Source organism: Ctenocephalides felis, unplaced genomic scaffold (genome assembly GCF_003426905.1).
Source record: "Ctenocephalides felis isolate EL2017-DRISC unplaced genomic scaffold, ASM342690v1 CF-g0.4_SCAFFOLD_01170, whole genome shotgun sequence".
Lineage (NCBI taxonomy): Eukaryota > Metazoa > Arthropoda > Insecta > Siphonaptera > Pulicidae > Ctenocephalides > Ctenocephalides felis.
Genome location: NW_020537324.1, coordinates 12,729,372 through 12,742,371, shown reverse-complemented (window position 1 = coordinate 12,742,371; position 13,000 = coordinate 12,729,372). Strand labels below are relative to the sequence as shown.

The window sequence follows — 13,000 nt, the reverse complement described above, 5'->3', positions numbered from 1 at the left end:
ATTCTTCCATATAATTATAGTAATTTTAATATGCACAGATATTCTGGGTATAATTCTCACGGTTTTTTATAAACTCACTTTTATTTTGAAATTACGAGTTGGGGTTAGTTGAGCTAGTTGCTAAAGTTGTTCTGTCACTAAGACAATTACCATCAACTTTCAGAAATTAATTATTATTTTTAAGATTTAAGCTAAGTCTATGAGTAGTAATATAAAAAATAATGATTTTAAACAAAAATACTGAATATAGTGGTAAAATAATTCCTAAGATACGATATTGTTTTGTTGAATCTACTTTTGGTTAATTATTCAAAGAAAATTACTATAAGTTTTGTTTTCTCTGTCAATAAAGACTATAAATATAGAACTGGTTATTAAAAACTTATTTTATTTCATCAATAATCGACATTGAACCTATGATTTCATTATACTTTCTTAGTGCTCAACTTGCCCCACCTATGGGGTACATTGAACATACTTGCCTTTTTGCATTTAAACAGCTGTTGCTTTTAAATTTTATTTATTACCAAAAAATAGTATTAACACTTTTGTTAAGCTATAAACAACAACTCCATTGAGCCGTATAGCAATTTATTGAGACTTTTCACATTGAGGAGCTACCTCCGTTTAATAAAAATTTGCTCAACTAGCCCCGACCCTATTACAGTTATATATGTATCAATGTGTCTGGTATTACACTAGGTATTTAACCTAATATGAAAAGTTCTTTAAAAATTTTATTCTTTCGACTTAACTGAACTTTTGGAATCGTCAGCGCGTGCATTTATATTCAACAGTTGATCATTATCCTCGCTTCATTCAACACCTGCTCGAACTCGAAGACCGCGCGGTAGTTTTCTTAGCCCGCCGAACGTCTTGCGTTGCAGCTGTCATCTGGCATTTTTACTCTATCAACCGACACCTTTCGGCATGAAAACTTTGCTAACATTCAGATATAATGTTGGTTTTATCATATAATCAAGTATATTTGTTATAGCAGAATCCATGTATATTTGTTCTTCAGTTTTCTGCAATATTACTTCAATTAAATCTTTTTTCAAGTTTATTTAAACAATGTACACAGTACCTAACAAAATACTTCAAAAATTGTTAAAGCTGATATTATTTTACGGTAAATTCTTCTTGGCGTTATTTGAAGTATAATTTTTTCCAACGAATTTGTTTTAAATTTTAAAACCCGGTAAAATAAAAAAATGTTCAAAATGAAATTCCTTTATCCCGATTTTCACAAAAAAATCTATTCATGATTCGTCGCCCGTGCCTAAAACACAATAAGCCCAATTTCAAGTTTACACTCATTGTTAAATTTCTTACTGCTTTAATAGTGAATGGTTTGTTTGTAAAATGATTTTTTTGGTCAGGTAAAAATGCTTCATGTTACCACCACCAATGTGATGTTGTGAAGTCGATTTCAAGATTCTTGGAATTTAAATTCGAATTTGGTTTATTTTTCTTTATAGTTGAATAAATATATATGAATATTAAATAAAATTTTAGTTTTCCATTATATTTAGTCGAACCTATTATTTTTATTGGCACACTTGTAGGAAAAGAACAGAACAATACAGTCTGAAACGTTTAAGAATTATAGTGCTAACGTGCTATGCGAATGTGATACTTCATTTTATTTGTCATTTTTGGCAATGGTGCTAGATATACTTTTTGATAATAAATCAAATAGTCAGCAATATGGTTCTCCATAGCTCGTGGAACTGACTTAGTAGCTCTTTTTATAATTCGCAAAAAAGTCTTCATGCATAAAGCTACAGTTAATTCTGTTACGTCAATCATATAAATTATATTTCATTTACTTGCGGCAATAAAAGCTTAGGAAATCATTATATTACTTGTCTATTTATGTAATTTTATTATATAATTTTAATAATTTAATTTTTTGTGTATTTAAAATCGTATACATTTGTGTGGTTTAACACATGTCACGGTGATGATTTCCGTTGAAACACCCAGTGATGTGAGACGAGTGGATCTTTGCCGGAACCAGCTGTTCTTCTTAACTGAAAAGTGGAATAATTTTATTTTATTTGCTAAGACCTTGTGTTGCTTGTTAAGAAATTTACGCGGTATAATTTCTAATTAAGTGGAATCTTGTTAATTTTTAAAAGCGAATTAATAAAAAGCTCTTGTGTTTATCCATTTAAGATTAACTATCGATTTTAATTACATTTTACGATATATATCTCTTTATTTTTCAATATAGAAATATAATTTATTCCTTTATATTATTATCCTGGTTTCATTATTTTGTTTTGTTTAAATTGGGGTTGATTTTTTCCAAATGGCTATCATCAATATTCAACTTTGAAGCGATGTTTGTTTCACCCTTACGTAACGGAAGTTCACGAGTACGGACGACGAGATCGATGTCTCATGTTTATTTCTACACGAGGTTTTTGTAATCTTCCACTTTTTACCAATGTAATTGATATAAAAAAAGTCGAAGCACTGATAATGGAATTATAATCATTTCCAATGGGAATGGATATAGCTCATGTAGAACTTTTTAGTGTTAGACATATGACTGGCATGGCGATTATAATGTGTTAATAAGGATTTTAAACAAATAAGGTAGCCAATAATATAAAAAATGTCCGGGTGTACTTTGTGTTATCCTCAATATTCTAGATACTTTTACCTTTTTTGATTATTGTAATCAATAGTGATGCAAGATGTGAAGATGTATATTATTATAATTAAAAAGTTTGCGTCAGCATCCTTAAATCAAGCATATTTTACGAAACATCTGTTTTGGGACTACCTTTAAATTCAATAAGTTTCTCGAAAACACGAATTTGTTCCTTCTCCATTGAAAGTGTCCATATTTACCTCGTCTAGCTCACCTTTGCTTACCTTCACCTTCACAAAAGGAGACAAAAAGATTATATGCAGCGATCCTAAATTCTACGCTCGTCTTATTCACAAAGGAACATCTGCGCTGCTTGCCCTACAACTTTTGCCGCCACTTTGTCCAGCCCTCGTTCTATATCACTCGTATTTCGCTTTTTCTTTTGGATGTATGTGTACAGAGTTAGGGGTGGGAATTTCAATATGGCCGCCGTCGATCTGACATAGGGTGTGTGTGTTAAAATCATTGTGCAACGGACACTCGAGAGGGTAGTTTGTCAGGTGGTTGAACTTTAAAGACCTTACTCAAATCTCTCAATATTTTAAGAAAATCTGTACGTCTCATCGAGTGTGTTTAGTGATTCATTTAATAAACTAATATCGATTTTTTTAACTTAATTATTTCATTATTTCTTGATCCAAGAAGTGCCAATGTTGAGACTTTTTTTCTCTTGGAACATTTTTATTGGTGCGGTTAAGATTTTGATTTAACCTCGAGTTTGAGTTAAATAAGGGTGTGTGCGTTTTTTTCGAGTATGTGTGCAAAATGATTGTGGACAAAAAGAATATTGTTGAAGTTCTCACGAAAGCGAGGATGTACCTTCGGTGAGTCTATTGTTGGTTCAGAAAAAAATGCTGATTCTTTTAAAAGTGTCTAAGCTGCCACAGGAATTTTTTAAATCCGGTTTCTCTTATACAATTACTTTTGTTGTAACTGAAAGGTCGATATTTGAATACACAAAAAATATTTTATGCCATTATTTTATATTTGACGTTAAATTTTTTATATTAATGTGTTATATAAAAATTAAACCTTGCCTGTGGTATTTTTATGTGACCGGTGCATTTTATTCATACAGTTGCTTTCGTTACTTCTAACAATTGCTATGAATGTTCTTACTGATTTATGGAAGAAATCTTCAGAATTAAAAAAAAAAGAATTAATAGAATTCATTTTCACCAGAGGTTTATATTTTTCTATAAATTCATATAAAACTAGAAAACAATATTTACTGATATATGTTAATCGTTCAAAGTACTTGATTCTAATGTGTAATATTTTTTATATTATAAGTATTCTACAAACAGTTTCATGTATAATAATCTTGAAATTTAAAATTCTTATGTACACCTTTCGTTCAGCGAATGCATGTTTTCTCACATTTAAATAAATATAAAATAAAATTTTAATCAAAAATTAACATCCTGGATAAAACTACCAATTAACACCTAGAATAAAAATACCAATTAACCAAACATTTAACTTTAAACACTTCAGTAAAATTATTAGCATTTCAACTGGATTACAATTTTACCTTAACTAGTTTTTTTTAATATCTTGTAAAAAAATGTGTATATAATACTGCGGTGCTCTCATGGTGAAAAGCTGATCTTTTGACTATGGATAATTCATTTTCATACTATTTTGTAACTTTCAGAGTACTGGTGCCCGCATCAAGATTTTCTCCAACACTGCTCCTCAAAGCACAGACCGTATCGTGCAGATGGTCGGTCGATCAAATACAATTGTGGATGCCATTCGTGAGATTATCACACTAGTAAAAACAGTAAGTTGGAAATTAATCCACTTCTCATTTTCATAAAAAAAATATTAAATAAAAAATATTTCATATAACATACATATACATTTTCTTATGAAATTACATATTGAACAAATAATCCAAAAATGGAATTGAATTTTTAAAATTTGTCTATTACAAAGTGCTTCATAATTAATTAAATTATTGTTTTTTTTCACAGAACCCAATTCGTGGTGCTGTGAATAACTACGATCCATACAATTACGATGACTTCTATGCCAATGAATACGGCGGTTATGGCTCCAATTCACGCAATGGACCTGGAGGTGACGACTTTGGAGGACGCGGTGGCGGTGGCGGCGGTATGAGAAACGATGACCGCCGCGGTAGCGGTCGCAACAGCGGCGGATTCAGCCGTAACAGCGGCGGCGGCAGTGGTGGAGGCAGCGGAATGAGGTCTGGCGGCGGCGGTGGTGGAATGAGGTAAAAATCAATTATTATCCATTAACAAACATATTTACTAATTTTAATTATAATGTGTACAACTTCAAGTTACAATTATTAAAATATTCTTATGATGTATCCAGACAAAGATGCAATAGTTTAGTTTAAGTTTGATATATTTAATCAATTTTTTATTCCAGCGGCGGTGGCGGCGGCAGAAGCAGTTTCGGCGGTCGTGGTGGCGGTTTCGAAGACCGCGGCTCTTCAATGCGCAACAGTTTTGGTAATCGCGATTCAGGATTTGGTGGTGGACGAGATGGAGGATATGGTGGCCGAGACAGTTTTGGAGGTGGTCGATCTGGAAATGGTGATTTTGGAAGTGGCCGCAATGATTTCGGCGGTGGAATGAGGGATAACTTCAATTCTCGCAACAGTATGTGTAAGTACTAATTGATCATTTATTTTTTTTCATTATTATTGATTTAAAGTTGTGAGTTGAATTTTAGATAATACTTTATTAATGAAAGTTAATAGATTTGTAAGTTGTTCTAAGTTCTGCTAGTTTTTGATAGATCTTATATATTTTGATTTGTTTCCATCTGTGAAATTCCAATGTTGAAAATCTCACAAAAGTGACTTTCTTCATCTTCACATATTTTTGTGGCATTCCATTAAGTTTTATTATAATTCGTTTTACTTCTCTTTTTTATCTTTTGGCAATAGCAATGCATGGGTGCTTACATAACTATTTTATAACCATTTTTTTAATACCCAGAATCAAATCTCTTAACAAAATACTATTATCTCTTTCTTCATCTGTTTTCAAAAACCGTCCCGTTGCCTAATTTCAGCCGAATTTAGCGGTAACAACTTCAACAATCGGTCCGGAGATGGTTTCGGTTTCGGTGGCAATCGCGGTAACTCTATGGATCCCTGGGCTTCGAACAATGGTGGGCCTGGTGGCATGGGTCTGGGAAATTCCATGGGAGGCATGAATAATGGTTCTGGCATGGGCATTTAGGATCGGGACCCATGGGTGGCGGCGGTGGTCCAGTAGGGCTCATGGACGGACCAGGAAAGAGCACTACACAAGTCACCATTCCAAAAGATGTAAGAAATATATTCATATAGCACAAAACGGAATTTGGGATGAAATACTTAAAAATTCAAAGGTTTTCCTGTGATTAATGATAAATTATAGATCCTATGACACTCATGCATTGCTTTATTTCTTTACATTATAAAGTTCAAACAAAAGACTTTGCAAAGTTATTTCCAAATTTGTTACACAATTTTTTCCTGCTCCTTCTCTTATAAAATATTTATGAATCTTAAGTTAATATTAATTAGTATATTGATGCTCTTCATGTGTCTTTTCTGTTTATGGTGCCATACTGTGGCATTTTATTTTGGATCCAAACTTTATAAGTTACACTTAATTGATAATTTATTTTTCTTTGCAGCTAGCCGGCGCAATTATCGGTAAAGCTGGTTCCCGCATTCGTAAAATAAGAATGGAATCCTGTGCTGACATCACAATAGATGAACCGCTGCCTGGATCCAATGATAGAATTATTACAATCTCAGGTCTACCCAATCAAATACAAATGGCGCAATATTTGCTCCAACAAAGGTAAACAGCTTCAGAATTTTATTTTTTATATGTATTGCACTGCATGATTATGGTCGAAACAATATTGTGTAAGAGCTTGTTTTTTTAATTTTATCTTTTATACTAATTTTTTTATTTTTGGGTCATGTTTGAATATGATTTTGGATCAGATTTTTTCACAAAATCTTCTTGATCATATATCACATCATGTTTTATTTGATGTATGCTAGTTTTTGTTCAGTTGTATTATATGTATTAACAATTTCCTCTCACACTTCCTCAGGTTATTATCACCACATCCTACTTCCAATTCTTCATAATCATCATAATATCTACTAACATGGAGAATGTAGTACATTGTGTAAATATTATATATTTGTTTAGTGTTATAGTTTAGAATAAAAATGTTTTTCTGTAGTGTTTTTTTTTTTAATTAATTAATGTACTATTTTAAGTTATATTAATTAATATCTGTTGGTGTGGCAAAGATTCATGATACAATGATTTAGTAAATTCTTAGCTATATCTATATATAATATGTAATGATGCTGTTTTGGTTCATATAATTAATAGATATTTAACTAATTTTATCATTTATTTACCTTGCGTTTTTCTTATTTTTGTTAATCATAAATTATTGATAGATATGATATTATATTTTGGAGCTAAATTTTTCGCTAAACGTTGTTTTATGTGTGTATAAAAAATGACAATAAACATTTAATGAATAATATATCATAAGTTATCCATTTCTGGAAAAGGATGTGACATCATGCTAACAAATCAATCATGCTTGAAATGCCTAACATTAAGCTTGCTGCCATGTGGAAGACTAGTGATTTTGTTGTTTTGTTTTGATATGAACAAAAAATCATTATTCTCCGAATGGCTGCTATGCAATTAACAACAATAATGTGCAAGTTATCAAGGGTAAAGATTCATTACTAAAATTGCTTAAGGTCTTAACATCTCATACTGTTGCATTTTTTTAAATATATATAAATTGCAATAACATTCTATAATGTTGCATGATTATAAATATCATAATCATATGAAAACTATAATATTAAATTTATATTTCAGTGTACATCAAAGCAACGATAGAAAATTTTGAAGTAAATAAAACAAGAATCATCGCTAAAAATCATCAAAGGAGTTTTTTTTTAAGTTTGTATGTTGACTGAAATAAAATTAAGTTAATCTAACTTTTATTACTCTGCATACATTTTAATAAATGTTGAGAAAGAATTAATTAGAAGCTAATAAATACTTTTAAAGTAGTGTAAGATCATGCAACGCATTCACAAAATCGATTTACATTCCTTCACATGGCAAATCATACATTTGGGCATTAATAATAAATTTTATATATATGAACATTCTACTTTTTTATTATGAACTGCACAATATGGCAATGAATGATTGTAAAATAATTTATCAGTACAAAACAGGATATTTATGAATAAAAAATATTAACAATGATTTTCAACCAAAAATATTTTTATAGAGTATAGGATTAGATAATTATTCATTTTAATAACATAGCAATAATAAACACTTATAAATAAAATGTATCTGTAAAATGTATTTCAATAAATCTATAAAACTATATAAAATTATTTGTTCTAATATTTATTAACTCATAATATTTGTGTTTTAATGAAAATGTGTTATCTAGGAAAAAGTAGTATCTATTTATTGCTATACTAAATAGGTATGAAAGTTCTATATCAAAATCAAAGAATTAAAAGTAATTATTAACTAGCCAAAAGTGGAATTTTGCCATAAGGTAAGTTGCATTAATTTTTCCAGATCTGTAAATAATTAACTTAAATTAATTGACTTGGAATGCCTAGAGAACATAAAATTATCAGAACAGATTTTCTGACCAAAACAAGCATCTTTAGAATGTTAAAAATGATAAATATTAGGCAGTTTTTAAAATCTTTATTGATCACATTTACACCCAACCTTTGAGATATATTTTATTGATTTTTGGAAACTAAATACTAATATATGTGTTTATTTTGAGAAAGCTATGCAAAAATATGAGTGACCATTCTATACATCAAATTTATATATCAGTATGTACAAACATTTCTGTGATATTATATACATTTTAAAAAATTATTGTAAAATAAAAGTATAAAAATACAAAATAATGTTCTAAATGCTTTTAAGTGTATAAAATGAATAATAATTTCACAGAAAATTTAAATTATGAAAATTAACTGAATTGGAAATAAATTGCTAAGTAAAATCAAAATATCCTAAATGCATATCTGTATACACAAGTTTAATTACAATTAGGAATGTTTTTAACAAAATTCATGTCCTTTTCAGTTATTTTTATTTTCAATGATGAGAACTAAGATCACTCTGAAGCCTCCAGTCACATGTACTTATATCGATAAGCTAAAACACCAATGATTCCAACTGCCACGGATCCAGCAACACAAAAGTAAGTCTTCAACTAAAATTAGGAATTTAGATTTTAGACAACCATTTTTTAATCTTTCTCCAGCAAAAAAAATCTCATTTTAGTAAATCAACTGAAATATATAGAAATGTTTATATTTTCACTTGATTTATTGTTACAAAAAAAATTGTGTTTTACTACTTTGCAAAATCATATATTTAGTGAATTTAATCATTTTTACTTAATAGTCACCTTATTCCCAGCACTTTTCCCACTTGCTTTTGCTTGACTGCTCTCTTTAATAGTTATAGGCTGTCCTAACATTTTTTTGTATAAATTTTGTTCATGTTTAGCTTCATTTTTCGATTTTTTTTGTAATCGCTGGAGTTCTTGTTGTATTGTTACATTATTAGGATCCAAGACTTGTGCTTTTTTCAGCACTGTTAGTGCCGCTTGAGTATTTCCTTTTGATATCAGAACCTGAAACGCATTTTTGGTTTATTATTTGATAAATTTATTATTTATATTCATTGTTAATTGGCAGTATTTGAGAAATTCAATATTTTTATTTTACTTCTTCTTTTTTACATACCGATCCTTTGCGAAATAAGGCTTTTACATTGTTAGGCTGACAACCTAGAACGTTTTCAAGGCTTTTTAGTGCTTGATCCCAAGCTTCAATTTTCATTTGCGCTGCAGCCATATTATTATATACTTTCACTCTATCTTCTAACAGTTGCTGCAAATCTGAGTCTGTGACCTTTAGATACACATTAATTAATTTATTTATTTTTATTAAAATGGCAAATTAATATGCTTAAACTACCTTATATTCACCATCTGGACCTGGATCTATGATACCTCCTTCAACATCATCTAAGTACTCTAAAGCCCTTCGATAACTATGGATAGCAAGAGTATGCTCATTACGGCTGTACCACCAATTTCCACGTTCCCTCTTTTTGTTTCTATATTAAAATTACAATTATTATTGACAACAAAGGTTATACTTAGAAGTATGATAAGTTCAGTTACCCAATGATTTTTCTAGATGAAATTGTTTTGGTTTCAAGATCATTTTCAACTCTAGCTTCCCATAAAGTAATTTTATATGTTAAGTTAGAATTTGGTGGAATCACACTCCCGTTACCTATATCTCCAAATGCAAATCTTGAGGCAACATATAACTCACATTCTTCTTCTGTATCCATTAGTGCCAGAGCAAGATCCAGCCCCTGTATTACCTGAAAATGAAATAGTATCCAATCACTTGAAGTAATGTAATGAAATTTTAATTAAACCCATAATATAAAAATTAAATCTAGTAAATAATAAATTTAAACAAAAATTAATTCTTACTTCATTATCACCAAGTTGTACAATTGCTTTCTCTGCTTTGTCTACAACAAGCCCATTTGATAAAGAACCCTCATAAGTAACTGTGCATAAATCGTGTCTTTGTGGTCTCGTATCAGGTATACCTTTTTTGATAACCTTTCAATAGTATAAATTGTTTTGAATAAAATATTATCACAAAATTCCAATCTGATATACTTATCCTACAGTTTTAACAAGCTGTCCATTTCCCAAAATATCCAGAACACCCACATCATCCTTCTTATCCTCTTTGTTTTCTTCGGTGTTCACCTCTTCGTTTTCTTCAGTATTCACTGGTGTATTGAGATCAGTTTTCGTTTTGGCAGTATTACCAGTTTCAAGCACCTCATTCTCATTGGGAATTGATAAATCTTCAAAAGAACTACTGTCTGATTTGTCATTTATTGATGCTTCAGCCATTGTTTATTCGAGACAGAGTTATACAAAATTTGTTGAATGCACTAGATAAGCATGCACGATTTTTGGTTATGTGACTCAGCATCTAATTTAGTGCTGCAGCATGGAAATAAAGCCTCCCTGGGTGTTGATAATTGAGAACACAAGTCTAAAATAGAAAGTATTCATTACTAAAATAAAAATACTGCTGTTTAGTGAAAATCTAAAAACAATATTTGATATAAATACAATGATAATTTTTCTACTTATAAGTTTAGAAAAATCAACAAATTGTGTTATTGTTTCAAAGTGTTCTTCAGATATTGAATGTGAGATAATTTCTTACTATATGACCTTTAGACAATGAAATTTGCTTCCTGAAGATTATGTACTATGTAGTACCATAAATACATCAAGGCATTATTAATAAAGATCATGGTATTCTCATAGTTTGAGGGAGTAATTAGTAATTATGCAAATTAGTGTCTGAAACTGTTAAAATATATGTCAATTTGCACAATCATCGAAGTAGTAAATACATTTGCAGTGAGATATAATAGCATTCTGATAATTGTAGGACCTATAACCACATTGTCACTGTAACTTGCATACTTTAAATGGTCTTTTGCAAATATTTACTTCATTTATCAAATATACAATATTTATACGTACATTGGTGCTATAGGGTATTTTCTGTCATTCAGCACGATTCATAAAACATAAAACTGACAAATAGTTTTAAAAAAAATAGATGACAGAAACTTTTTTTTAATCATTTGTCATTTTTTAATTTGTTAGAAGGTTGGTGTCATGATTGTTATTGATATAACTTCACAGTTTTGGTTTCTACTGTCAATTTTATCAAATAATACGCGATGTCATTCGCTAATCAAAACTGAATAAATTTTAAACACTTATATAATTAAATAAATATTTGGTTATACATTGTTTTTCTCATGTGCGACTATAATGTTCTCTTTTTTTCGCAAAAAATCAGTATCAGATATGTCTGATACTTCAAACGCAGATGATAGTAAATGTTTTGAAAAATTGTCAGAAATTACAAAGGAATTGGGTTATGCAGATACAGAAGAACTGAAAGAAACTATATATGGTAAGCATCAATTTTTTAAATATTCAGCCACTATTTAATTATAGGCAACGCACTAATGATCATGAGATTAATTTTTCTCATTGTGTGAATGATACACCATCAGGGGCTCGTAGCAAATTCTTTCAATGGGGCCCTATCAGACGATTTCTAAATTGTCACATTCTACTCAGTTTAATTTTAGTAAACTGATTTTTCATGTTCCTTAATAAATTAATGTAAAAATATATTTGAGGATTGCGACCTCCTGGATTCGATGGCTATTGTTAAGCCACTGTATAGAATCATTTATTACATGTTTTTGGATAAGTCTATTCTACAAATTATTTCTATTCTTTCAGACTATATCAGAACAATCCGAGATCCAGAAAAGCCATCTACACTTGAAGATTTAAATGTAATTTATGAGGATGGTATATTTGTTAAAAAATCAACAGCCGATAATGTGCATATTGTGAGAATTGAATTTAATCCGACTGTCCCCCACTGTTCCCTAGCAACTTTAATAGGACTTTGTATAAGGATAAAAATTGAGCGTTCAATCAATCATAAATTAAAGCTTGATATTTATATAAAAAAGGGAGCTCATACTACTGAAGATGAAAGTGAGTTCTGGCAGTCTTTATTTTTCACACCATATTATGAAGTTATTTTAATTTTAAGTTATTTTGACTTGAATTTGAAATGATGTAAGACAAGTAATATATTAGGATACATATTCCTTTATTTTTATGAAAAAAAATATAAAAAAATCTTTTGACACAGTAATTAACCATAGAATTATATGTTATCCAAAATTACTTCTAACGTTTTATAATATATTTCAGTTAATAAACAAATAAATGACAAGGAAAGAATTGCTGCAGCTATGGAAAATCCAAATTTACGAGAATTGGTTGAAAGCTGTATACAAGAAGAAACTTAATGGACTATGTAAGGGAGAATCGATTGTAATATGAAACTTTGTATGAGGTAACATTTAGTAGATTAATATATTTTGTTATTGTAAATTTTATGAGTTAGCAATAAATTTTTATATTATATTTTTGAATCTTAATAATGATTAGGTCGAGTGTCAAGAGTATTGGTAATTTACTGGAATCTTGAATGATATATGTAGTGAAGCAACTTAAGATAACTTCATAAAAAAATTCACTTGTTAAGAAGTTGATTTACATTTCATACTAGGTCTGAAGATATCATTTTAAAAAGACGTT

At 29.7% G+C, this 13,000-nt stretch overlaps 3 protein-coding genes across 4 annotated transcripts in view; 2 read left to right on the top strand and 1 right to left on the bottom strand.

The window, feature by feature from the left end:
* Positions 1-6,485, top strand: part of LOC113366037 (heterogeneous nuclear ribonucleoprotein K-like) — a 37,891-nt gene extending 31,406 nt beyond the window's left edge. The window contains exons 8-11 of the mRNA XM_026607589.1: positions 4,323-4,451; positions 4,645-4,907; positions 5,069-5,307; positions 6,332-6,485. Coding sequence (XP_026463374.1) covers positions 4,323-4,451; positions 4,645-4,907; positions 5,069-5,307; positions 6,332-6,354 — 654 coding nt within the window. The 3' untranslated portion in view covers positions 6,355-6,485. The remainder of the gene's footprint in view (positions 1-4,322; positions 4,452-4,644; positions 4,908-5,068; positions 5,308-6,331) is intronic.
* A 2,308-nt stretch (positions 6,486-8,793) lies between these two features.
* LOC113366036 (peptidyl-prolyl cis-trans isomerase FKBP8-like) lies at positions 8,794-11,448 on the bottom strand. Of its 2 annotated transcripts, none has more exons than XM_026607587.1 (8): positions 11,345-11,448; positions 10,463-10,841; positions 10,259-10,393; positions 9,935-10,143; positions 9,726-9,867; positions 9,492-9,659; positions 9,152-9,379; positions 8,794-8,953 (listed from the first exon to the last, which is right to left on the bottom strand). In XM_026607587.1, exons 2-8 carry the CDS (start codon positions 10,694-10,696, stop codon positions 8,873-8,875), a joined length of 1,197 nt encoding a protein of 398 aa, XP_026463372.1. In that variant the 5' UTR covers positions 10,697-10,841; positions 11,345-11,448; the 3' UTR covers positions 8,794-8,872. The 2 variants fall into 2 exon arrangements, with proteins under 2 accessions (XP_026463372.1, XP_026463373.1); XM_026607588.1 differs by lacking the exon at positions 11,345-11,448 and adding an exon at positions 11,027-11,164.
* A 110-nt stretch (positions 11,449-11,558) lies between these two features.
* LOC113366041 (MIP18 family protein galla-1-like) lies at positions 11,559-12,957 on the top strand. Its single transcript, XM_026607593.1, has 4 exons — positions 11,559-11,786; positions 12,125-12,388; positions 12,611-12,755; positions 12,851-12,957. Exons 1-3 carry the CDS (start codon positions 11,642-11,644, stop codon positions 12,706-12,708), a joined length of 507 nt encoding a protein of 168 aa, XP_026463378.1. The 5' UTR covers positions 11,559-11,641; the 3' UTR covers positions 12,709-12,755; positions 12,851-12,957.
* Positions 12,958-13,000: the final 43 nt, after the last annotated feature.

What these genes read in the sequence shown, in the direction of transcription:
- LOC113366041 (XM_026607593.1), top strand. Translation starts at nt 11,642, where the DNA reads ATGTTCTCTTTTTTTCGCAAAAAATCAGTATCAGATATGTCTGATACT. An exon ending in ACTGAAAGAAACTATATATG is followed by an intron (nt 11,787 to 12,124) that starts GTAAGCATCAAT and finishes CTATTCTTTCAG; the next exon opens with ACTATATCAGAACAATCCGA. An exon ending in TCATACTACTGAAGATGAAA is followed by an intron (nt 12,389 to 12,610) that starts GTGAGTTCTGGC and finishes AATATATTTCAG; the next exon opens with TTAATAAACAAATAAATGAC.
- LOC113366036 (XM_026607587.1), bottom strand. Translation starts at nt 10,696, where the DNA reads ATGGCTGAAGCATCAATAAATGACAAATCAGACAGTAGTTCTTTTGAA. An exon ending in ATGGACAGCTTGTTAAAACT is followed by an intron (nt 10,394 to 10,462) that starts GTAGGATAAGTA and finishes TACTATTGAAAG; the next exon opens with GTTATCAAAAAAGGTATACC. An exon ending in TCATCTAGAAAAATCATTGG is followed by an intron (nt 9,868 to 9,934) that starts GTAACTGAACTT and finishes ATTTTAATATAG; the next exon opens with AAACAAAAAGAGGGAACGTG.